The sequence below is a fragment of the Terrapene carolina genome, unplaced genomic scaffold, assembly GCF_002925995.2.
Source record: "Terrapene carolina triunguis isolate 2854851 unplaced genomic scaffold, T_m_triunguis-2.0 Scaffold69, whole genome shotgun sequence".
NCBI classification, from domain to species: domain Eukaryota; kingdom Metazoa; phylum Chordata; order Testudines; family Emydidae; genus Terrapene; species Terrapene triunguis.
The window spans coordinates 6,440,883-6,468,027 of NW_020664420.1; the positions used below are offsets into that span (position 1 = coordinate 6,440,883).

The following is a 27,145-nucleotide window of genomic DNA, read 5'->3' on the forward strand; positions in this document are numbered from 1 at the left end:
CAGGTGGCTGAACTAGATGACCTTTCAAGTTTCCTTCCAGACCTACATTTCTAGGATTCTAGGATTTCCAGTGGGCACGTGTACGCATCACTAAAAGGCACCAGTTGACAATTTCTCTGGCAGTCTCAGCACAAGGTCTGAGGACAGACTGGACCATGGAGGCTGAATTAATTCTTATTTCATAGATGTGGTCCTTCCAGGTCAGGTTTGAAACCTATTAATGGGTTGAGAAACTCGTCCTGCAACTCGACTGTACTTGTGCATAACTAGCGGAGTTTGGTCTCCAGGGCTGCCCATATACCACCTTTTGCCAACACTCTATTTGTGTTAAATTATAATCTCGTCTTCTGTAGCCATTTAATCCTAGAAGATCAAAATGCCTATTTAAGCCTCACACCTCAGGGAGGACGGTGTTAGATCCATCTTCTAGATGATGAAACTGAGACAAGAAAGATTTATGTGATTTACCCAAGGTCACACCACAAGTAAGTGTCAGGAACAGAAACAAAAAGACCTAATTTGGTCCCTTGCTTTAAGCACTAGACCATGCTGCTTCTCCTGCACATTCGAGCACAATGACACAGAGGTGCATGATGCCAAAAAGTGCTTGCTGAATAGCCTGTAAAAAAAAATATGCAGTTCCACAAAGTGCATGTATACTTTGAAATACAACCTTCAGGGCATCTAATTCAGCAAACATAAGACCAATAACCCCAGTGTAGTTGAGTAAAGGGTGCTCCAGGCAGAGGTACCAACACCCACCCTGAAAGAATTTAAGGAAAAATAAAAAAAATCTCTATTGGCACTATTCCAATTTTTTTTTTTTAAACTGAAACAGTCAAACACAAAAATTGGCCCTAAAATTCCCGATTGCCAATTAGAAAGTCATGAGAGCCCCTGGAAAATAAAGAGCAACCATTCCGAAGCAATCTGGGAGTCACACACCTCCAGGTTATGGGCACACGTGCCAGGCTTCAGAGATTCCGTCACGTCAGTCAACAAAACAATAACGGCCATAAATCCAGATTACATGTTCAAAGTACTCCTGAGCTGCTGGCGTAAGAAACATTTTTCATTTGTTTTGGTGGATCGACGTTGAAATACTTCACAAAGCCACAGGGCAAGACTATAGTGAGAATAGTTTCAAGTAGACTTTTTTGCCCCCTCTCCCTTCCAATGTTTTCCATAAAATGCCAGCTGCCTAACTGACCTAACCTGAGAGGAAGGATGGTCTAGAGGTTAGGGCATCATGCCAAGACCTGGGTTCAATTCCTTGCTCCACCACTTGCTGCCTGTGGGACCCTGAGAAGTCGCCTCAGTTCCCCAGAGGGAACATGTAAAATAGAGAAAACAGTCCCTCTTCGCTTCACAAGAGTGTTGGGGGGCTACACACATTGAAGAGTCATAGATTCCCAGGCCAGAAGGAACCATTGTGACCATCTAGTCTGACCTCCTGTGTAACACAGGCGCTAGAACTACCCCCAAAATACTTCCTAGAGCAGATCTCTTAGGAAAAAACATCCAATGATCACTGTAGTATCTGAGCACCTCACAACGGGGGGTATCATAGGTTGAACTCCCCATGCCCAGAAAAACCTTCCACTGACTTCAATGGGAGTTACGGGCATGTAATGGCTGCAGAATCGAACACGAGGCTTGGGAACCGACATTAAATTTGATTGGCACAGGATTTCAAGCACAATACACACATAGGGTGATCAGATAGCAAGTGTAAAAAAAATCAGGACAGGGAGGTGGGGGCTAATAGGCACCTATATAAGACAAAGCCCCGAATATCGGGACTGACCCTATAAATTCAGGACATCTGGTCACCCACGGCACCAGCCTCGTACCAGAGGCAGCATAAAAATGCGTGTTCCATATAGTTCAACATGAAAGATTTTTACATCGTCTGTGGACAGTGAAAGACAGAAAAACCAGAAAAAACAGATGTGGAACAGCAGATCAAAATATTACCGACCCATTTCCTAGTCATGACTAACTAGGCGTTTAGAGAAAGCTCTGTACCTTTCCTTCAGAAAGTCTTCAAATTCCTTGCAGTTCTTCCTGCCATCATTCAGATGTTGAATGATGCTGTCATAGCCAGCTGTGCTCGTTAAATCGGTACTCTGCAAGCACAAATAAAAAACACGTCACATGGGCATCAAGACAGATCATTGTCAATATCACCACCTCCACTTGGAGTTTAAGATGCTCACAGTTTAGCCATTTCTAATACTTAGTTTCCTTTCCAACATTTTTTCTCCGGTGTCTGAAGAATATATAAAATGAGATCCCTTCATTCTGGACTGGAGAAGGTCTCAGTTTGAGAAAACCTAGGACAATGGATCTATGCTGGCTTTCAGGAAAACGTAACAGCCTGGCTTAAATACTACAGAGATCTAGTGCAGAGTCTTGCACAATGGGGCCCTGATCTTGATTGAGATTTGTAGGCGCCCCTGGAGTATAAATCATAGAAACATTCTCAACTCACAAAGGTGAAACCTCTAATTATCTAAGGTAATTATATGGCCACCATCACATTCCTATCTCGGTGCCTCATGCTCTTCAATGTATATGCCCTCACAGGACCCCGGTAAAGGAAAGCAGTGCTATTACATCCCTTTTACATACAGGGACCGGAGGATCAGGCAGACTAAGGAACTTGCCCAAGGTCACACAAAAAGTTTGTGGCAGAACAAGCATCAAACCAGACTTTCCCATGGCCCAGGCAGAAGCGCCACCAGCTTTTCTGCCACTCTGGGCGGCGGAAGGTCCCGCCCCGAAATCCCGCCCCCCCCTCCCCCCACAGAGGCGGCGGAAGGTCCCGCCGCCGAAATACCGCCGCGGTCGCCACCCCCCAAATCGTAGTGTCCTAGGCGACCGCCTAGGTCGCCTAAAGGGTTGCGCTGGCCCTGGGCCCAGGTTAGTATTTTAAGCACCAAACTGTCCTTCCTCTATATAAGAAGCCTGAAGCAGATGCCGCAAGCCACATCTGAATGGAAGATGTCCCCAGCTGAAAGAATAGCTCTGTGTTGTGTGCGTGAGAGTTTAACCTGGTTGAGAAGAGACAAACATATGGGCAGAGAGCATATCGACACAAGCGGTAGGAAAAGGAAGCAGTGGTAGGGATGAGTATGCAGCTTGCAGAAAGGAACTGGAAGCCACAGTCAAACAGATAACAGGAAGCCTATGAAAAGAGGAATAATGTCAGGACTAAGATTCAGGAAATGGTTCAAAACCAAGATGGTCAGAGATCACTGGAGTGGAAGGGGATTTCTAGAGGGTTTGTACACAAGTGCAAGAGGCAGGACAGAGAAATAGGAGAAGTTGCAGCAGCGCTGTCAGCGCATAGCAAGGATTTCAGCACTGCAGACTTAACCACTGTATGTCAAGGAAGTGAAAGTCGGTGGCTAGAGAGCGAGGAATCTCATGTGGATCTGGTGAACACTAGGGCTGAAACAGCAGGAGGGCCCATGAGATTCTGCATGAGTTTAAAGTGGCCTGCAACCAGAGGCAGATCCCCAGCTGCCCTGTCCCGTGCCACCTACAGGCACACCTTGGAATGCAAATATCCCCTAACTGTGCCAGGCAACTGTAAGCGGATGCGAGAGGGAGAGCTTTAGTGAGGGTGAGATTTCAACACGGTCCTGGCTAGCCGAGTGCTAAGACTGCACAGTGTCTATGGCCAGCACCGGTGGGGACGAAGCAGGTTTATAAGCCTGTGGCTGCACACCCTGATGGCATGGCATAGTGCAGCAGTAACTCTGCCTCTGGTTCCCTCCGAGTCTTTTGCTGTTCCACCCTGCCTCCAACACCTTCCGGGCTGAGGTGAGTTACCCTCCAGCTAGATCATGTAACAGTTCCATCCCTCCCCAGATACCCAAAGGCTAAAATAATCACAAAGAAACATATGTTTTTCCCTTCACTGAGGGAGGCCCCGATGGGCAGCAGCTTTCCCCGGTTCCTGGCCCCAGCCAGCCATCTCTCCCACAGTCAGAGTTCAAGATCTGCTCCCCATCCCAACCAGACAGCAACTGGACCAGGCTCTCCCTTTTTAGCTCCTCTCTCAAAGCCTGACACCTTGAGGTGGTGTAGGGTGGGACTGCCTGGGCCCTGAGCAGCCCATTAACCTTTCCTGACTTGTCTGGGGTTTGTACACCCCATCACATGCTTTTATAAGACCCTATAGATAGGTTTCTACCCAGTCGATTCTGGCCAGTAAAATAGCATTTGCATCTAGCTAGCAAAAACCATGCAAAAGCAGATGGAGCTTAGATTAAGGACACAAGACCTGCCATACTGGGTCAGATCAATGGTTCATCTAGCCCAGTAGCCTGTCTTCTGACAGCAGTCAGTATCAGACTTCAGGGGGAGTGTACAGATCAGGGCAGCTAGAGTGATCCACCTGTCTTCCCATCCTGGCTTCTGGCTCTTACAGGTTTAGGGTCACCTCAAGCATGGGGTTGTGTCTCTGACCATCTTAACTAATAGCCATTGATGGAACTCCAGGAACTTACCTCATTCTTTTTTGAGACTAGTTATACTTTTGGCCATCACAACATCCCATGGCAATGAGTTCCACAGGTTAGCGGTACATTGTGTGAAGAACTTCCTGATTTTGTATTAAATCTGCTGGATGCTAATTTCATTGGGTGACCCCTGGTTTTTGTATTGTGGAAAAGGGTAAATAACACTTCCCTATTCACTTTCTCCCCACCATTCATGATTTTATAGACCTCCCTCATACCCCTTCTCAGTCGTCTCTTTTCTAAGCTGAACAGCCCTAATCTTTTTAGTCTCTCCCTGTATGGAAGCTGCAACGTCCCCTTGATCACCTTTGTTACCCTTCTCTGAACCTTTTCCAGTTCCAATATGTATTAGACTGGGGGGCAGCACTTAGGGGGTCCCATGCAACTCTCTGAAAGTTCCGATCCCAGAAATCTCCCTCCCAGGTGTATATTTACAGGGGAGGTACAAGAGAAGGGGCAGGGAAGAGGAACAAAGGGAGCTAAGTTCCTTCTGACCGCACCCGGACCTGACCGCAGGCCTGGTACTAGGTAGGCCTCAGCAAAGGCCAGGGGATGCTTTAGATCAACATTGCCATGAGCATGCGCCAGCAGAGCGAGTCCAGCACTTACTCAGGCCTACTCTTCCCCACAGAGCAATTCTGGCTATTCCTCTACAGACTCCTGCTTCTGCTTGGCTTCTCCTCACTCCACCCTACCCCCCCAACACAGCCAGTGGCTTAAAAAATATTGTCCGCTTCCTTCTGCTCCCCTGTCGGTCTGTCTTTATCTGTTGCCTCTTGTCTTCTACTTAAGATTGTAAACCCACTGGGAGCAGAGACTGTCTTCTTGTTCTGGTCTGTGACTAGGGCTTCCAGACATTATGGTAATACAAACCAATAATACATACGTACACCCACACCTACACCCCACCCATGCTGTTTAATACAGATGCTCTTTTGTACAACCCTAATGGAGGTGAAATAGTCTCCATACACTCTGGAGCCAGTTTTCAGTCAGATACATCTTCTGCCAGCCACCCTTTCTCCAGGTTCTGGAAAGCAGTTCTCCCTCCAGCACTCTACCGCACTGCCAAAGCCAGCACATCACTGTGCATCAAGCACGCCAGTCAGCTAGTACTTTCAGCGTTCAAAATCGTAGACGTTAGAGATGGCAACGCCCCACTAGATTATCCAACCCATCTCCCTGCCGCTAAAGATTTGCTCTCTCGAGCACATGGTCTTGTGCTTTGTCCAGTCATTAGCTGTCCCAAGAGACAGAGCTTCCACCACTGCCTTTTGGAGACACCATTTCACACCCTAAAAGACCACACTCTCTGAAGCCATGGGAGTCCGCCTTGGAGCTGTTTGGGAATTTTCCAGTGAAACAGATTTGTGTTGGAAAACGTTGATTTTAAATGAGTACAAGCAACGAGGCATAGAAATCAGAAATGGTTACAAGGAAAATAAAGATAAAACATTTACTAATACCTGACTTAAACGGTGTTAGATTCAAGCCAAGTTTCTCACCACATACTTTCAGCAGTCCTACTGACCAAACCCTGTAGGTCAGGACCCCTCCCCATATTGTTCAATGAATGCTCTCTTTGTCCTTTCAGGTGCAGTGAATGTGACGGGCAGAGAGAGAGAGAGAGAGAGAGAGAGAGAGAGAGAAGGGGTCCCTTGGGGTGTTTTATCCGTCCTTTTTATAGTTTCAGTCCCCCTCTTGAAAACATTTCCAGATGTGCACTAGGAGACAGAGTCTATGTGGAAGGATATTCCCTGCTGGCTTTTCCTCACCTGTTTGAGCTTTTTTTGTTTCCTTTCCTGCTTGATGGCTGCGTTTACTGCTTACATGCAAGTTAAGCAGAGTACACATTCCGTTGTTTAGGACAGACCTGTTTGTCAACCTTAGTTTGGGCAGGGCTGTGGGGGTTGGCACATGTGTTAATAACATTATACAGGGAATCTTATAACTTCACATACAATGTTGCCACATACATTTTACCATGACAATATTGATCAACAAATTATGAGCTTTCAGGTGATACCTTCCAAGGCGTACATTGTACAAAGATTATTACAATGGTGTAGGGTGTGAATACAGGGGTGTATTCTGTCCCACTGACCAATGAGGAAAGGTTAAAAAAAACTGGGCATGTGTAGTCCTGAGGAAAGAAGACTGAGGGTAGACCTGAGAAGACTCTTCAAATATGTTAAGGGCTGTTATAAATGGGATGGTGATCAATTGTCCTCCAAGTCCACTGAAGATAGGAGAAGAAATAATGGGCTTAATCTGCAACAGGGGAGTTTTAGGTTAGATATTAGGAAAAACTTGAATTATAAGGATAGTTTAAGCATTGGAATGGACTTCCAGGGGCCATAGTGGAATTTCCATCATTGTTTAATCTGTTCTTAAAAACCTCCAAACTCAAAAGGGGAACTTCCAGTTGTGATGAGTCACCACTTCTGCAAGTGATCACTCCAGCTTCCATCACAGACACTCAAAGTCGCAAAGTCAGGGCGGATTTCATTGGAACTGTTTGGCGGTAAAACTGTGTGGTGTGTCTAAATAGATTTCAGTAGAATGTCAGGCAGGAACAGAAAAATAGCAAAAGCACGACATTAAAAACACATTAACATTCACAAAAATATATTTGTTATATCCTTGGGGGCAACAGTTTTAGGAAGAATCACTGGAGACACAGAGAGCTGTAAACCTTGTAGCAGCCATTTATTTCCACACACAGAACTAACCAACAGCCAGCCAAGCTGGCTGGGTTATCCCCTAATAATCTAACTCAGTTGCCATAGCAACATAAGGTTCTATTACCACGACAACCAAATACACAACAATATTTTTTCACAACGACCGTTATTTAAAAATTGAAAACGTTGTTGTTTTTTTTAAAAAGAGGGATTGTGGTCTGCAGCTTCATTTGGGAATAAGTTCTTCTCTTCAGCCTTTTATCCCACTCCTGCGTACCAGCAGGATGTCACAGTCAGGTTTGCTAAACCTTTTATCATTTTTGTTGCTCTCCTCTGAACTCTCTCCAATTTGTCCTCATCTTTCCTAAAGTGTGGTGCCCACAACGGGACACAGCTGAGCCCTTACCAGTGCCGAGTACAGGGGAACAATCACCTACTGTGTCCTACATATGACACTCCTGTTAGTACACCCCAACATGATATTAGCTTTTTTTTGCTACTGCATCACACTGTTGACTCATAGTCAATTTGTGATCCACTATAGCCCCCGATCCTTTTCAGCAGAACTGCCAACTAGCCAGTTATTCCTCATTTGTCGCTGTGCATTTGATTTTTCCTTTCTAAGTGTAGTACTTCTCATTTATCTTTATTAAATTTCATCTGGCTGATTTCAGACCAATTCTCTAATTTGTTGAGGTCATTTTGAATTCCAATCCTGTCCTCCAAAGTGCTTGCAACTCCTCTCAGCTGGGTGTCATCTGCAAATATTATAAGCGTACTCTCCACTCCATTATCCAAGTCGTTAATGAAAATATTGAATGGTACTGGACACAGGACAGACCCCACTAGATACATACAACCCATCACAACGATCCAGATCAACATGCCCACAATTAGTTCTAAGGAAAGGCCCAGTGTGCCCACAAACACAAATCCATACACCTTCCCTTTTCATCTTGAGAGGCTGTTTGTGCTAGCAGTTAGCCCAAGGGGACTCAAAGGTTATAACAGATACTCGATTTGAGATACAGAACTTAAAGGCCCTGCATCAGGAGCCATTATTGCCACTACACACTAATAAAACATCACAATTGATGGTTTCATGCAAGACCTGGATGAGTTTGGGTTCTAATCAAAGGTTAGTGAAGCCAAATTCCTCCTGATGTCTTGGGATGGACTCAGGCATGTAAGGGACATGCTGTGTGTGCTGACCAAAACTTAAGGCTGGAAACACTTTCACTGGCACATCATAAGGTCTATGCTACATACTGAAGGCAACTGGAATGCCGTGACAATTGAGATGGTAACCTCCTGTAAGAAGATTGCAAGATATGACCAGCATACCCTGATTACACTGCCACTGGGGGCAGTCAGATAAAAGTCCGGTTACGCTGGGGTAAATCCAGAGTAACTGTCGGCTTCCAGTGGCGTTATTCAGCTAACGCTATGATACTGCTGCTACTGGCCTCGTTAATGCCAGCGAGCTCAGGAATCCTCATCATCTGCATCCGAGCTCCATTTGCCTCTCCTGTTCGGGGATCTGGGCAATCGCTTTTCGGAGCCCCATGGGTTGAGCTCTCCTGTTGTGTAAAATCTCCTCTGCAGAGAAGGATTTGCTACGGCAAGATTTTTAAATCAATTGGCCAATAACCAAAGGACTTTCCACGGAGAAGATGTACTTATTAACAAGAACACAGCCACACAGGAGTAGCACTGCCAGCTTTTTAACCATACCAACACAGAATTCTAAGCACCAAACTCAATGACCACCAAAGGCTGGCTGCCGGAAAAGGACATGCATTAGAAAACCATCTAGACAGGCTTTCACTGCGACAACATGCTCAGAAGCAGTTTGAAGAACATGGAAACATTACTATCTGTGGTTGGCTGCTTAGCAGCGGCAATCCATAGCCACAGGGAGATTATAGAGAGATATTTCCTGTCATTTTTGACTTGTTTACAAAAAGGGTTGTTGCTTTTTTTTAAATATTTCCTTATGAACTTGCTAAGAAGCTCAATGAGGATGCAGCTTTGCTGAGTGCCTGTGGAAGTCTAGCGGTTGCCTACAGTCTGTATAATAGTTACCTGCAGAGGCAGCGTGTCAGCCTCTGGTGTATTCATCTTCAAGTATCCTGCTAGGTAAGAGAGAGGGTATGCAGAGTATGGCCAGGCACATTCTAATTACAGGCCAGTGATGGACTCGGATAAAAATCTGGCCTCAGTTTACATCCATGTCAACCCCCGGCAACGGTTGACTCCCAAGTCGCTCAGGGTTTACACTGATGTAACTAATTGGGGACGGCAACCCAGGGTGGGTATCTGATTCAGAGATGTGAGAACCAGGGAAGCAGGAGTGGGGTTGGGATGTCATAAAAACATTCCTCATTCCCCCCCCCCCCCTCCCCGTACACACTTCATGTAAAGACGCTACTTTCCAAGGGCAGGCTACATTTTTTAAAAACATCTAACAAAAGAGAAGCCTGTATTACGCAAACAAAGATTCTTGTTTGAACGTTGCTGTGCTGCTAGAATTCCAGGGAAATAAGATACATTCAAAAACTGCAGCAGCCCAGAACTTGCCTTGTGCCAAACACAAAAGCTTGACCCCCACAAGCTCCAAAGTGCCGTTCTGACCCCAGAGAGACTGATTTTCAAGTGAATTCTAAATCTGGCAAAACCAGTTGCCCACATCTCTGATTCACATGCAAGTGTCATTGCAGGCCTGTGTGACAGCAGCCAGCCCCACTAGTGAGTGCTTCCTATTTCATGATGACCTGGCATTTGCGTAAGCCGTTTCTGTTTAAGTCACATCCCTTGTGGTAGGAGTAAGAAAAGTAAAACCAGTCACTGCTTCTTGGACTGAAAGACCGCACGCCTGAAGTGTGGTCCTATTGTAACGTACTAGGTCAGGGGTGGCCAACCTGAGCCTGAGAAGGAGCCAGAATTTACCAATGTACATTGCCAAAGAACCGCAGTAGTACATCAGCAGCCCCCCATCAGCCTTCCCCCCGTTCCCAGCACCTCCCGCCCGTACATCAGCAGCCCCCCACCAGCTCCCCCTCACCCGCTCCCAGCGCCTCCCGCCCACCGGCAGCCCCGCCGATCAGCACCTCCCCCTCCCCCCTTCAGCTGTTTTGTGGCATGCAGGAGGCTCTGGGGGTGGGGGAGCGAGGGCATGGCAGGCTCGGGGAGGGGGCAGGAAAGGGTGGAGTGGGGGCAGGGCCTGTGGCAGAGCCAGGGGTTGAGCAGTGAGCACCCCCCGGCACATTGGAAAGTTGGCGCCTGTAGCTCCAGCCCCGGAGTCGGTGCCTATACAAGGAGCCGCATATTAACTTCTGAAGAGTCGCACGTGGCTCCGGAGCCACAGGTTGGCCACCCCTGTACTAGGTTTATGAGGGCTGGCTAGCCCTCCAGTGGCTGGCTAGCCCACAATGAGGGTATGGGACCTGCTATAGAGGAGTTCTCAAATAGTAGAGGTTGGGGGAGGGTATAGCTGAAAGGATCCCAGTTCCAGGCCCAGCTCCGTAGGTGTTCACCAAGTTACACAGAAATTGTGTTTCTCTGTAGAGCATGAGCTCATTCAGTGCTGAACTTGTTTGCACTTAAATAAGGTCAAGTCATCTCTGGCTTTGCAGATAGAGGTTTTGCGAGTTTGTGCTCGGTGCAGAGTTCACTGAAAGCAATATGGGTTCCACTAGTGGGGCCAGAATGCAGTGGAGCTAGAATTTCTAACCCACTGGAAATATAACAGTCCACTGTTTTTAAGGACTGCAATATCTTCCTCAAGGCTGGGACACAGAGGGTCTCCAGAACTCTCCTTTGAGTGACTAGAGTCGCAATGGAGGGGTGGTGTATTTGAAAACTATGTTGGAATTGTAGGCTGTCACCTTAATTAGTAAGGGGTTTACTGGTCCTGCTTCCCAGTTAGGGGGGCTCCGTAGGAAAGCACACAATCAAAGGCAGTCTGGAAAGAGCTAGCCTAAAACAGTGCGGTGAGCTGTGTCTCTCTGCCTTAGGGAGTAGCCTGCTTTGTCTCTCTCTGGTTTGGGTTATGGTCTGTTTTTGATCTGGATTTTCAAACAGTGTTATGTTGCAACCTTCCAGCAAGAGTGATTTATGTTTTTATCGGACTTCTCTGCACGTATGCCAGAAACAGAACAGTAAGCACCTATCACCAGTTCCACTCAGCAGTGCACGTTACAGAGACATGACACTGAAATAAGAAATGGGAAGGTCCCCCACTCAGGCCTGGTTTCTGTCTCTCCAGCACTGTTCAGCTCAGGACTGCAGGATTTTTGCCACAGCAGGTTATATACATTTGATAGCTGAGTGTTTGCTGCTGGCAGGGGTAGGAACAGAACCTAGGTCTTCTGGTTCTCAGCCCAGTGCCCTGTCCACTGCATCCCTTATATGGGGCAGAGAGCCTCAGAATTCCCCTTCTCACAAGCTGAATACAGAGATCTGCGGAAGCAAAGTCAGATGAATAATGTATGTCATTTCAAAGAGGATTTGACACAAGGGCTAGAAATATTTTCCTCTGAGCTCCTGAATGGTTCGTTATGACACATTCCCACCCCTCCCCCTAATCATCACCAACTCCGTACTCTGTTCTGTTTGTTGTAAAAATATAATCGAGCCATTTAGAGGGATTACAACACCCTGGATATTAGAACGAGAGGCAAGACAGATGCAGACTAGGTTAGCGCTAGGGGTCCGAATTCAGATGCAGACTGGATTCAAGTCTCCTGAGCTCTTTTGCAGGATAGTTTGGCTGCTTCTGAACCAAAACCAACAAAAAAAAGCTCTGGTTTTGTATCCAACCCAGAATCAAAGCTGTACGGTCAGGCTCAGATCCAGGAATCCGACCCCTCTGAAAAGCCAAAGGGGATCAAAGTCAAGAAGAGTCACATACCAGAAACAGGAGAGTGGGTGAAAAGGGGGGCACATAAAATGGAGCAAGGCAGAGAGTAGGGACTCCACACTTCACTGCCAGAAGCTGGGAGTGGACAACAGGGGATGGAGCACTCAATGATTACTTGTTCTGTTATAGACTCATCGTCTTTAAGGTCAGAAGAGACCATCATGATCACCTAGTCTGATCTCCTGCACATCGCAGGCCACAGAACCTCACCCCCTCCTGTAATAGACCCCAACCTCTGGCTGAGTTACTGAAGTCCTCAAATCATGTTTTAAAGACCAAGTTACAAGAATTCATCATTTACACTAGTTTAAACCTACAAATGACCCATGCCCCATGCTGCAGAAGAAGGCGAAACCCCCCCAGGGTCTCTGCCAATCTTAACCGGGGGGGGGGGGAATTCCTTCCTGATCCCAAATATGGTGATCAGTTAGACCCCGAGCATGTGGACAAGACCCACCACTACCTGGAATAATTCTCTGTAGTAACTCAGAGCCCTCTCCATCTAGTGTCCTGTCTCCCACGGTTGGGGATTTTTGCTACTGGCTGTCGCCGATGGGCCAGATGCCATTGTAGGCAATCTCATCGTACCATCTCCTCTGAAGCACCTGGTGTTGGCCACTGTCGGAAGACAGGATACTGGGCTAGATGACGATTGGTCTGACCCAGTATGGCCCGTTCTTATGGTCACTCATGATTATTTTAAAGGTTACATGCAAAGGGTGCCTCGGTCTTGTTTTTTTACCTCATTATTTATGATTCTTATTATTTTTATTGCAATAATCCCACTGTGCTAGGTGCGGTACAAACACAGAACAAAAAGATGGTCCCTGCCCCCATGTAAGTATAAGGCTTTGCCAGTATAGCCTTAAATGTGAATTTAAACCAGCATAGTTAAACTGGTGCAAATCCCTGGGCAGGACACTCCTGTTCCATTATAAGAGTGGGGTTGTTTCCATTTGATCTGAAGTTAGTTATGAACCAGTTTCAATTAAACCAAAGCCAGCCACTCAATTGAACTAAGAGAGGCCCCAGCGGGATTTGCACTGATTTCACTATTTTAACTTAACCAGTGCAGGTCTGCACATAGACAAACCCTAAGACGAGAGAGAGAGATGGGGAGCACAAGGAAACCATGAGACAAAGCTACAGGCAGTGGTCTCAGCCCACCAGCTGCCTAACAATGTAAACTTTAAAAGCAGCTTGGCCTATGTTTAGTTTTTTCCTATTAACTCATGACAGCCATTCTTGTAATTACTGTGTGATCAATGACTGATTCCTGTACAAATGTTGCTTTTTAAAAAAAAATTAAATACAGTGCTGATATGACTCAAAAAAAACCAGTCAAGTTTTGGAAGGTGTCACAGCAAAGGAGAGTTTCAAGGAGGAACAGGAAGACGGAAGAGGAGGTGGATTTGTGGATGAAGGGGGCTATCAATGAATGAAGGAACCCTGAATGGCTTTTTGTTGTTTGGGGGGGGGGGCCCCACAGGAGAATTTTTTGGTTATTTGTAAACTTTACAACTATCAGGGAAGTCAAGTCTGGTCTTCCTTGTTCTGCTAAAGGACCTAGTTTAGTCCTTTAAACTAAGTTCTACTAAAGGACCTCTGGGACTCTCAGAGATAAGTACTGGGAGCTCCGGCACCTTAATAAGGGGCAGAGGTGGTACATCTTTAACAATGATGTTCTTTCTCCCTTGTGTTTATTATGCACTGGAATTTAATGGGTGTGAAAATCAGTTTTAAAAAGCATGACTATAAATCCCTTCCACCTTCAATAATTCAACTCAAGGTGAAACCCTACCCCATTCAAGCCAATGGGTCATTTGTCATCGAGTTCAATAGAGCCAGGATTTCACCCTCGATCCCTTCCACCTTCAATAATTCAACTCAAGGTGAAACCCTACCCCATTCAAGCCAATGGGTCATTTGTCATCGAGTTCAATAGAGCCAGGATTTCACCCTCGGCCCCTTGGTTTGAAACAATTTTACTAGTTTCCCAGCAGTAAGTCTTCCAGGGCAGATAAGACCTGAATTCCTAAGTAAACTAACAAGCATGTGATGGGAAATGTTTTTTTTTTTTTTCACAAAATCTTGTATAATCTATATAGGGAGCCTTAATATAGCACACGTTCAGTTCTCACCTCTCAACCACCCTTCCTCGCTCTCTGCTAGAGCTATTAACAGAAACCCAGAAATGCTTTACAGAGTTATCCACTGAAACTCTAAACAAACAATTTCAAGGTGACAAAGCAGCAGCAGCTGTTTCCAGATTCTGCAAAAGATGCACAGGATTCCAAACGAATGGAAACTAACATTTCAGCCAGTTAAAAAAAAAAAAAAAAACACACACACTAAGGGCTCCAAGCAGCAAGGAGCCATTTACCAATATGACTGGAGGGCACCTAGCATCCAGGTCTGCTATATTCCACGTGTACAGAGCTGTTTGGAAAGTTAGACTCCTAAGGCCATGTCTTCACTACCCGCCGGATCGGCGGGTAGCAATCGATCTATTGGGGATCGACTTATCGCATCTAGTGAAGACGCGATAAAAATCGATCCCTGATCGCTCTGCCGTCGACTCCGGAAATCCACCGCGGCAAGAGGCGGAAGCGGAGTCGACGGCGGTGCGGCAGCGGTCGACTCGCCGCCATACTCACAGCCAGGTAAGTCGACCTAAAATACGCAACTTCAGCTATGCTATTCACATAGCTGAAGTTGCGTATCTTAGGTCGACCCTCCCCCCCCCATAGTGTAGACCTAGCCTAAGTCACTTATGCACATTTGAAAACATCTCCTTCTAAAGCATTTTTCCATACATGCAAAGCAAGAGGATGAAAACCTGGCTTTCAAGGTTCAGGATTGCATTCCAATATGTCCTCCTTTGTCTGTTTTATAGCAATTTAATCATTGTTCTTATTGCTGGTTTGATCTACAGGCACCCAAGTCAATAATTAATGTCCAGTTAGGAGCCAAGGGTTTTGCCTGCCAAATTACCTAAAATATTCAGGGTGTGGGGGGAGAGAAACTGGTGTGGGAAGAAGCAGGCACAGAAATTCAGGAAGTGATAAAAAAATAAATAAAAGAACAGGCCTAACAATATGAGATGAAAATGACAAGTTGCAAAAACTTTGCTTGCTCAACTGGCAACAATTGCTTCAGGAAAGGCCCACAGGAAATAGAAGGATGGGGAAAAAATTGTCTTCAGCAGGTTTCTTTTCCATTTATGTTCCATTTGTAGAGGCAGCTTTGCATTAATAACTGATCTTTTGCTTCTGGACTTGGAGTGTCACTCAGTGACGAGCATAACTAAGAATTTCTGACACAGCTTATGTCTACAATGCCTGTGGTGAATATGGCGCTTTAGAGACAAAAGACCACTCTGCCCTATAAAGTTTACAAGCTAAGTTTAGACCTAACAGGACAAGTGATAAACAAGGTGGGAGTGAAGGGTAATGAAAATAACATCATGTGGTTGGTTTTGCAACAATCCCCTCCACAAGTCCACCAGCAAGGAGCAAGCCTGAAACATTCACCCTCAAAGCACAGGCCTCTACCACTGGACCTAAAGGAGTGCCTTCATTAGCTGGTAGCAGTAGTAGACTCTTATCCTCTATAAGTTAGCCACAAGAAGGGCACATCACACGCACTTAGCCAGCATCTTTCAAGTTGGTTTGTTATTCATGCATCTTGAAGGAGCTGCACTCTTAAAATGTTTGCTTATAAGCTACAGTGACAATACTTGGAGAAAAGTTGTGAGAACAGAGGTGAAGAAAAAAGCATGAAGAACAAAGGGAAGAGAAGAAAAGCATATGGACAGGGGAGCAAGTCGATGAGACTGGAAACAGGATGGGACTGTGGGGCCAGGTAACAAGGGATGGTTGCATGATCTGAACTGTGTTTACTAGTAAATTTATAGTATCCACCTAATCTGACACCTCTAGCTGCTATTTTTCAGATGAAAACAATACATAAATAACTTACTATGGCAGCTCTTTGAATTCTAATGTCACGCCAGAGTATCAGTGCAGACAGATGGGGATACAAAATAAGCAGTTCAGATCAAAATCAACTGGAAGTTGGTTAGCTTGGTTAACAAGGTACAGTGACTTTGAAGGATTCACTGTCCTTCTGTTCTTTATCAGTGAAGCATCATAACATTTTCTTCCTTTACCACAACGGTCATAGGGACTTTTTGAATAAATCAACCAGAAGGTCCTAGCTGAGTACAGCTGGAAATTGGTGAACACCTGTGACATCAAGAAGGCCCCCACCAGCCAATCCGAATGTGGCTTTGGACAGTCAGCATCCACAGCTGTACCTGCTGTCATTCAGCGGTGATGGTTCAGACTGGTCTGAACTAAGAAACTCTGTAGTCATAATTTACCATCAATGCAACTCCAGTAGGAACAGGACTCAGACTTTGGTTTTGTTGTTTTTAGCCAATGTGTTGCCTACGCCCAGTTAACCCTTTCCTACCCACCAGCCATGATGCTGGTCTACCCTACAGAGTCCACCCTTGCTAACACCGGTGGAGAAGTATAGCTACCAAGTTTCCCAGTGCAGACACAGCCTGACAGAGAAGTTCTTACTCTCCCATGGTATCATCCTCATCGCTCACACAACAATGGTCAGTAGGCTTAGTGGAGAAAAGCTCTTCTTCCTCTTGCTTTTTTCAGTAAACAAAGAGGAAAAAATTAAAAGGAGGAAGTTGGAGCTCTATCGCTGCATGCAACAGCTAGCACAGCAACGATACACAGATACCCTGCTGAAGCCAAGTCGGGAGAACCGAAAACCAAATCCCCCTTTAAACTTACTTTGTTGGCTTCTCCTTCCATCACTCATTCCCCTCCCCAACCCATCTGCACCCCCACCAAGCAGTCCTGGCCAATCAACAGTCGTTAGTACTTAGATCATAAGCTCTTTGGGGCACAGACTGTCTTTTCACCCTGTGAGCCTAGCACAAAGGGGCCCTGATCCTTGAATGACGCTTCTAGGTACTACCACAACACAAATCCAAATAAATAATAATGCACTGTAACCCTTTAATCCTCAGCTCAACCCTGTCATCTTTACGATGCTGAGAGTTTTGCCAAATGAAAAACGGCAAATTAGGGGGATAAATGTTGGGGAAATGAGGAGATTTTATACATATATGGTGGACATCTGCAGTCATTAGGGGGTACTGAATGCAATTTATAACCAGCTATCACAAATTATTGGATATTAATTACCAAATGATCCTTTGGCAATCTACTGGGGCTTCCCACCAGAAACGGTCACACACAAGGAAATGAGGAATTAATCTCTTATCTGCTAGTAGCTGATAAGCTTCTGATAGCCTCCGGTTGGAAAAAGAAAAATAGTCCAACTCTAGAGGAATGGTTCAAACAAAGGTGGCTGTCACTGAAAAATTAATGCACCAATTACGTACCCTGCAAAACAGACAGAGGACAAATAGATACTTAGATATTTGGTTACTATTTATTCAATACTCAAGCCACGTACATCCACCGGCAAAAAAAAAAAAAAACCAGCACACCCGTCTGATTAGTTTGAATATTAACAGTTGAGAGATGTGCCTGGCTTGTTAAATACGTCAGAGATTTCACTCAATTTAATCAAATCACTAGAAATGACACGTCCTGGGCAGTGTAAAGATGCTCACTGTGTAGCCTGCTAACACCCTGTCAAATAAAGAGATCCAGTGATTATAGTCCTGTATAATGTTTCTCTACACAAAAGCTCACTGTTGTAATGATTACTGTATTGGCTCTGATATTTACATGGCTAGGATATGCACACCTGTGAAAACTTCCTAAATATAGAAATAGTTAAAAAGCCAAACCAAACCCAAAAACATCAACAACCCCCCCTCCACCACCCTCCGCATATTAGACTGTAAGCATCCTGGGGTAGAAGCCATCTCTTCCGGCCTGTTCGTAAAGTGCCATAAATAGCAGGATTAAGAATCTAGCTGCATGTCCACTACAAGCCTGGACATTCAGGTGTCCAGAACCCACAATAAAACTTCCCACCAGGCTGAAAGGGGTCAGCAATATACTGGAACATTTTGAAAAAGGAGGGGGATGAAGGAGGGTGGAATGGACTAATAATCGCAAGTACTAATGCGAATCAAATCAGGGCCCGATCCTGTCTACACATATGACTGAGGGCCGGTCTACACTGAAAACTGACATCGGCAAAGCTGCATCTCTCAACGGTGTGAAAAATCCACACCCCTGAGAGTTCTAGCCATGCCAGGGGTGGCCAACCTGTGGCTCTTCATGAAGTTAATATGCGGCTCCTTGTATAGGCACCGACTCCGGGGCTGGAGCTACAGGTGCCAATTTTCTAATGTGCCGGGGGGGTGCTCACTGCTCAACCCCTGGTTTTGCCACAGGCCCTGCCTCTACTCCACCCCTTCCCGCCCCCTCCCCTGAGCCTGCCATGCCCTCACTCCTCCCCCTCCAGAACCTCCTGCACGCCACAAAACAGCTGATCGGGAGGTGCGGGGAGAGAGGGGGAGGCGCTGATTGGCAGGGCTGCCGGTGGGTGAGAGGTATTGGGAGTGGGTGCGGGAGCTGATGGGGGGCTGCTGACATATTACTGTGGCTCTTTGGCAATGTACATGGGTAAATTCTGGCTCCTTCTCAGGCTCAGGTTGGCCACCCCTGAGCTATGCCAACCTAACCCCCAGTATAGACAGCACGAGGTCGATAGAAGAATTCTTCTGTCGACCTAGCTACCACCTCCCAGGGAGGTGGATTAATGACAGGAATGAGAGAACCACTCCCGTCACTACAGTGAGTGTGTACACTGAAACACTGCAGCTGCGCCACTGTAGACGTAGCCAGAGGGTAACTTTACTCGTGTGAATAGTGCCACTGAATTCCATGGTACCACCCACATGGTCTGACTAACTCACAGACATAAGTGCTGACCGGATCAGGCCCTGCATGATTCACAAATGAACAAGGCTCATGCGCCATAAGGGATTCTATAGTCTTTTATTTTGACATGTGTGGGCTAGTCGAACCGATCAAAAATTTGATGTTGAACTTTTTCCCCCCCCACAAGGAAAATTATCTTTTTGACCACACAAATAAACAAAACAAAATTCAAACCAAAATTAGGTGTGTGTATTTTAAAAAAAAAAAAAAAAAATAGAAACAAACAGTTTTGAAATTTTGGGGGAAGGTTTTGTTTTGGTGGGGGGAAGAATACTCACTTTTTATACCCCGCCCTCCGTCATTCTAGTAGAAGGGCGGGGAAAAGGTGTTTTTGCCCTGCTGACAAAAGAAATTTTTAATTGTTGGGGTTTTTTTGTTGGTTTTTTTGTTTTTGTTTTTTAAAGTATTTGAAAATTTCAAAAAGCTTTGTTTCAAAACCTGAAAATACAAGAAATTTTCATTTAAAAAACTGACTGGAAATTTCAAATGAAATTAATTCTTTTCATTCCTTTCAAAAGATTTCACAAAATTTATTTCTCTTTCCCATAAGAACGGCCGTAATGGGTCAGACCAAAGGTCCATCTAGCCCAGTATCCTGTCTACCGACAGTGGCCGATGCCAGGTACCCCAGAGGGAGTGAACCTAACAGGTTGATCAAGTGATCTCTCTCCTGCCGTCCATCTCCACCCTCTGACAAACAGAGGCTAGGGACACCATTCCTTACCCATCCTGGCTAATAGCCATTAATGGACTTAACCACCATGAATTTATCCAGTTCTCTTTTAAACCCTGTTATAGTCCTAGCTCCCACCAGCTCCATTGATTAGGTTTATTCATTTAGGATACTTCCTAACTGAACTGCAACAGATCTTCTCCAAGAAACAAAAGATTACTCATGAGAGACACACACACACTCCTACAGCAGTGGTTTCCAAACTTTTTTTCTGGTGACCCAGTTGACAAAAATTGTTGATGCCCGTAACCCAACAGAGCTGGGGATGAGGGGCTCAAGGCTGGGGCAGAGGGTTGGGGTGCAGGGGTGAGGGCTGCGGGGTGGGGCCGGAATGAGGGGTTCATGTGGGAGGGGCTCTGGGCTGGGGGTTGGGATACAGGAGGGGGTCTGGGCTGGGGGTGCAGGCTCTGGGATGGGGCTGGGGATGAGGGGTTTGGGGTGTAGGAGGGGGCTCCAGGTTTGGGGGGGCTCTGGGCTGGGGCAGGGGGTTGGGATGCGGGGCTAGGGATGCAGGCTCTGGGGTGGGGCCAGGGATGAGGGGCTTGGGGTGCAGGATGGGACTCCGGGTTTGGGGCAGGCTCAGAGCTGGGGCAGGGGGTTGGGGCGTGGGGTTGGGACAGGGGCTTACCTCCGGCAGCTCCTGGTCAGCAGCGCAATGGGGGTGCTAAAGCAGGCTTCCCACCTGTCCTGGCACCGCAGACCACGCTGCGCCCTGGAAGCAGCCAGCAGCAGATCCGGCTCCTAGGCGGAGGTGCACAAGTGGCTCTCGCCTGCAGGCACCACCACCCCCAGCTCCTATTGGCCGGGAACTGGCCAATGGGAGTGTGGAGCCAGTGCTCGGGGCAGGGGGCAGTGCATGGAGCCCTGTGGCCCCCCCACCTAGGAGCCGGACCTGCTGCTGGCTGCTTCTGGGGCGCAGAGCGGCGTCAGAACAGTTAGGGACTAGCCTGCCTTAGCGGGGCAGCACTGCCGACGGGACTTTTAACGGCCCGGTCGGCAGTGCTGACCAGAGCCACTGCAACCCAGTCCTTCCATTCCACGACCCAGGACAGGGTCGCAACCCGCAGTTTGAAAACCACTGCCCTACAGCACTTGGCTGCTAACCACAAAACCCCTGACCCCTTCTCTGAAAATGCAGGGGGAAAGGGAGAGGCCAGGTGAGGTTGCTGCTGAGAACTTATTTGGGAGGAGCTGTACCACTGCAGCGCTAGCTCAAGGTATAACTTGAGCACTGCCCCTAACCTGACCCCCGTCCACACACACAAATCTCTAGCTTGGGTTAGGTGCTGCGTTAAACTTGAGGTAGCTGGCCTGTCACGGGGGTGGTGGGGAAGCTTGAGTGCTGCTGATGCTCAAGCGAGTAACGCAGAAGGAATGCAGCTGCTCCGTGTGGCTAATCCAACCCATCTGGGTTATTTTGCGGTAGGCCCGCCACCGTCGCTCAAGCTAGCTAACTTGACTGTAGACGACCACAAAGTAAGTTTGAGTCAAGACATCCCCTTAGACCACAATGACATCAGAGACAGGCAAACTGCTCAGAGGCAGGTTTTTTCAAACCTCTCCAATACTTTCCCTATACATGCACTTGATGGCTCATTCACACACACACACACACACACACCCCACACACACACCCTTTCTAAAATCCTAGAGGTAAGGAGGGCCTTGAATTTACAGTTTTCAGAGGTTGTTTTTCTGTTCATTTTTTAAACACACAGCCCTGGCTCTCACAGACCTTCTTCCCTACAGATGAAGTTCTGTAGCACGTCTACAAAACAGCAAAGATAAAAATGGGTGTCGTTTATGCTGAAAAACAGAGGCGAGGCACGAACCAATGCTTATTTTCATACTTTTTTCCAATATGTACCTTGTATTTGCATGCCGATTGTGCCAGGCTGCGGACCGAGACAACAGACCCATTACAACACTCAGCATTTACACCTCACATTGCAAACCACAGCAGTCACATTCAGCTAATCCCGCCGACCCCTGCACAGATGTCAGGGAGGCTGCTCTGTGCTTCTCAGTCAGGCGAACATCCTTGTGAGGTAGGGGAGGCGTCATTAGCCCCATTTTACAGCTAGGGAATGGCAGCACCAAAAGGCTAAGGACGACATTTTCAGAAGTGGCCTCCGATTTTGGGTGCCTCAGTATTAGGGTGTCCAGATCCAGGCACCTGGATTTTCATAGGTGCTGCATACCCACTGCTCCGACTGCCTTTCACTGGAGTCGTAGCCACTCAGCACTTGGGCACCCAAAAATTAAGGAACTCAAAGACAGCGGAGAAATCCAGGCCCAAGTGACTTTCCTAAAGATCACACACACCAATTCAGTGTAAGAGCAGAGAATCAAACACAAGAGTGTCTAGTTCCTACCCCTGTGATTAGACTATGTCAAGGGACCAGAAAGTCAGTTTCCATCATCTACCCTGTCCCAGAAAGTTACTTCATGCACACAGACCCCTGCACCGAGCCCAACTGACTACATCCTGTCTGCAGTGGAGAGACACTCACAGGAGCGGCTGGACCTGGCTTGCGGAGCAGCTTGTAGGATCGGGGCCACAGAAGTGCTATATAACTATATATATAATATATATAGCAGCTGGTCCTGCCCCTTCCACTCCCTGCCTGAACCAGCTGCCAGGGATAGGGGCCCAGGGTGCCGGCAGGAGGACAGAGCCCCTCTCTCTCCCAGCAGGGCAATCTGGGGGGGGCATTTGACCCTGCAAGCCCCCCCCCTTGGGTTGAAATCCTGGCCCCAGGGAAGTTAACAGCAGAACTCCCATTGTTTTCAGTGGGGCCAGAATGTCACCCCAAGTGCATACACAGAGGGATGGTGTCGCTCACCACAGAACTGCAGCCACTTCTGGGGGGCCACACAGCCACTGCAGGACAGCACACAACAAAAGCCACACAAACAGTAAGTGAAGAACACCCCCGAACCAAACGCCACAGAGGACCAGCCAGCTGCAGTTACTGCCTGGCAGGCAATGTTAACCATGAACATGATTTACTTTCTGAGCCACATAAACCCTGGCGCTCCGCTCTTGCTGTGCATCAGAGTTCTCCAAGATGACATGCATTAAAGCGGCTGCCCTGGAGCCAGAGCAGAAGCCAGCCTACTCCAGCTGAGGGAAGGCAGAAGGAAAGCAGGATCAGAAAAGCTGGGAGCTCCAGCCCAGGGAATTAAGCTTCTCCTTAGAGAGAAAAAGGCTCTTGGGAATCCAGAAAAGCCCAATTGGGGGCTGGCTTCATTCCAGCTCCTCTTTCCCCAGGCCAGCTGTTCCCCCCAACACCTCCCACCCAGCCCCAGCCGGCTCCCCCTCTCACCCAGAAGTTCCCCTTGAACAGAGTCTCCTTCATGGTGCAGGAAGAGCTCCAGCAGAGTCCCCCAGCGCCCCAGGCTGCACAGAGTCTGAGCCACCCCAGCCACACCGAGAGTTGATAACTTTTTAGTTCCTCCTCAATCCCTGCTGCCTGCCGCTGGCTCCTCTGGGTCCTAAACCCCAAAGCAAGCAACCAGCCACCCTGCTTTCTCCTCTCCTCTCCTCCCTGCCAAGCCAGCGATTATTTGCATGGGATTTCAGGACTTGCCTCCCTGCATTTCTGGGCTTGTTTCCTTTTTAGTGGCTCTTTTCTTGGGGAAGAAGGGCAAGGAATGGAGAGAGTCTGGGCTTTAGGAGTGAAGGGCTCAGCAAGTGCAAATAACCTGGCTGGATGTTTCCTCCCTAGGCTACTTAATGACTGCAGCAGATTACAAAATCATGGGTCAAGTCTCTGCCCCAAATCAGTGTGGCCTAGCGGAGTGAGCACTGGGCTGGGGTTTAGGGGACCAGGACTCTAATCCCAGCTGGACTGCAGGGTGACCTCGGGCAAGTGACTCTCTTTTTACCCACGAAAGCTTATGCCCAAATAAATCTGTTAGTCTTTAAGGTGCCACCAGACTCCTTGTTGTTTTTGTAGATACAGACTAACACAGCTACCCCCTGATACTTGACATCTCCGTGCCTCAGTTTCCCCATCTAAAAATGGAGATAATTAATGATACTGACCTCCTTTGTAAAGTGCTCTGAGAGCTACTGATGAAAATAGCTGTAAGAGCTAGGCAGTATGATTAATAATAATCATATGTTAAATTGCTAATGCATGTACAACCCTTTGCAGCTGTAAAGCATTATGAGGCAAAGAACATGGTCAAGAATGATGTGGGGTCAGATTTTTCAATTGCTCAGTGCCCGCGACTGGTTCTGGATGGGCCTTGGCCTTTCCAAGTTAATGATCTGTAACACACACAGTTATTTGCAGGGCTGAATCAAGGGGGTGAGGGTGAGGAGTAACTCAAGGGCAGAATGGAAATACCAAGAGAAAGAGGGGAAAACACCACCAGTAATCACTGCCCACTGGTAACCACCATCAAATAAATAATATATGGAGATATACCTATCTCATAGAACTAGAATGGACCAAAGGTTATTGAGTCCAGTCTGCTGCCTTCAGTAGTGGGACCAAGTACTGTCCCCGACAGATGATTTTTTTTTTTTTGCCCCTCAGATCCCTAAATGGCCCCCTCAAAGAGTGAACTCATAACCCTGGATTTAGTAGGCTAATGCTCAAACCACTGAGCTATCCCTCCCCCTCAGTACCAAAATAGCAAATAATCAGGGTTTCTTTAAAGAATCCCTGGGGTGTAGGCACAGTTTCATTGCATGTGTGCCAACAGGCAGAGGGCACCATTAGTTCAGTGCAACTGGCTGTACAGCATTCCCACAAGGTGTGAGTGAATTTCCCCTCCGATTAGATCATTAATGGATTCCAAGGCAGGAGGGTTCATTGTGATCATCTAGTCTGACCTCCAGTAGACCGGAAACCTCGCCCTAGGATTGCTCATCACCTCAGAAAATCAGACTCTTTAATGATGTCTCAAGTTGGACACCCAAAATTAGTGCCCACTTTTGAGCCTAAGGGAGGACAGAGCCCCTCTCAGTAGGGCAATCTCTGGGGGACCTTTGACCCTAGTGTCACACAGTGAGCTAGGAGCATTGCCAGGATGAGAACCCAAGCTTTATCCTACTAATCGCTAGACAGTGCTGCTTTCCCTGCATGCATCTGATTATTTTCCATAGAGCCAACGCCTTGCTTTAGTAATAAGCACTGCTGCCAGCAAGAACCTTCTGACGTGAACCTGCAGGTCCATTTACTGACATCTGACTAATCAAACACAGCCTAGAATTAGTCAGTTTCATGGCTGCTTTTCAGCCACTGGATAACCAAAACCTGCAGAAAATCAGCGTATCCTAGGGTAATATTTGCTGTCAGTCAGTTACTAATGCTTCTTCCCACAAAGAGGCAATAGAAGGTGCCAGATCTCATTCGGGTTAAGTTAACTTGGGCGATTGGCACCTGAGTTTTAACCTCGCCTGAGTCTGAGCAGCCATACTGCAAAGTCGTACTACCGGCATTACTGTGTCCTCACTGTTTCTGCACTCCCCCATGTGTTGCTGGAGGTTACAGCCCATGGTTCTTTGTGCTGAGACACTCCAGGAATCTTTCCCACTCAACAGTGAGAGAACTATTCAGAAGGCCCCATGGTAAGGCATTGGAGGACTATCAGCACTGAAGTGATTTACCCTACATCCACACTGCAAAGTGGGCAGGTTCCCGCCCAAGTTGAAGCAGAGCCTGGGTTCTAATCTATGCTCCCATAAAATCAGCCCAGGTTTAAAGCACCTCCCAATCCAGGTACACGGTTTTTGTGTGTGGATGGGAGGGTTGGGCTAAAGCCTGGGTAAGAGCCTGGGTTAACATTGCAATGTCGACGTGCAGCTGTCTACGTGGTTTATTACACACTGTAACTAAGAAGGTAAACCCAAATCACTCCACGGCGGGAGAGTGTTGTCCCCATGAGGAACGATCTAGAGGTAAAATGAGAATCTGCTGGAGGCCACGTCATTGTGTGCAAAGGCCCCATGTGGCTGCATTGGCTCCAGGGACCCTAGCCATTTCCAGCTTCCTGGCAACACTGTTCATGTCAACTACTTAATATGGCTGCATAGACTGTATTTACTTTTCAAAGGACAGCAGGTTAGTAGGGGCGATGATGCACATATCCCCAGCCCTGGAGGGTATACCACCAGCTCCCAGGATGGGGGAAGATTCTGCTATAAAGGCAGCTATCCATATTTTCCACGTGAGTAAGGGGTCCCCTCTGCATGGAATCATCCAGACCTTAGCTTGCAAAGTGTGTTGGGATCCTTCAGAATGAAAGCGTGTCAATATGCATCCTGTGTTGTTGTTGTGAGGTGCCATCTAAACCCAAGTAGAAAGCTTGGAGGAAATAGGCCCTTCTACTTGAAAACATCAAAGGATCATCTCTAGTCCTTTGCAGGACACAAAAGCAAGGAGTGTGAGCTGGAGCTGGGGACCCCATGCAAACTGAAACCACCAAGATTTCCCCAATGCTAGATGGACATCACACCATTCAGCCCCAAAATACCAAGGCTTCTATCTAGAAGAGGAGAGGGAGCTTGTAATTTCTTATGATTTCTGGGCCAGCCACTTGAAGATGACATAGTAGTCATAAATACTTGAGCAGCGCTTGCCATTCCATCCTGGAGAGGGCAACAGTAGCCTCAGCTGCCACCCGCTGGTAATAACGTGCATGAAGAGGCGGGAGCGGAGAACACCATGTGGAAGGAGGAATGAGCACTCCGGGTTGTTCATTACAGGCTTTAAGTAGCTACATAACAATTAGCAATGTCATTTGTTCATTAACATCCCACAAAAGCAGAAAGACCTGGCTGTTGCTTCAATGAATCCGCCCTGTCAAGTTACTAAGAATAACTCTGCTGTTGATGAGAAAAATAAAACCGGTTCCTGCTCTATGTCACATAACCCTGTGATTCAGAGCTGGAACAGGAAGCGGGGCTGTTGAGAATGATAATTAAATCCATTAGTCTCCCTTTCTATTCAGGGTAAAGATAAGGAAAGCTTTGGGTCAGGTCAGTCCTCCATGCATAGAGATTTGTCTGTTTTTAAATGTGACAATGGCAGGCACCAATCTGATTAATTCCTCCTAATGGGGTTTCTTTCTCCTCTGATACAGATTGAGTGTCTGCAGCATCCTTAGAGAAGGGATATATGTACAGTTTAACATGCCGATGTATGATTGGCCTCTTTGAGAGAACAAAAGGCTGCCCACCATGAAGTATGTTTGAAGAGATAACGTTCCATGCTCAGTAATAACAGCATGAAAACTATTAACTCATGAGGTTCCCTAATTCCTGTCCCAAGAGCGATGGAATAATGACTCTCCACGTATGTTGTCTC

General features: G+C 47.0%; 1 protein-coding gene across 1 annotated transcript in view; it reads right to left on the minus strand.

Moving 5' to 3' along the window:
* The window catches only part of PSTPIP2 (proline-serine-threonine phosphatase interacting protein 2), a 46,971-nt gene extending 23,723 nt beyond the window's left edge, over window positions 1-23,248 (minus strand). The window contains exons 1-2 of the mRNA XM_026649302.2: window positions 23,150-23,248; window positions 2,029-2,129 (exon numbers count right to left, since the gene is read on the minus strand). Coding sequence (XP_026505087.1) covers window positions 2,029-2,129; window positions 23,150-23,182 — 134 coding nt within the window. The 5' untranslated portion in view covers window positions 23,183-23,248. The remainder of the gene's footprint in view (window positions 1-2,028; window positions 2,130-23,149) is intronic.
* Between the last annotated feature and the right edge of the window lie 3,897 nt (window positions 23,249-27,145).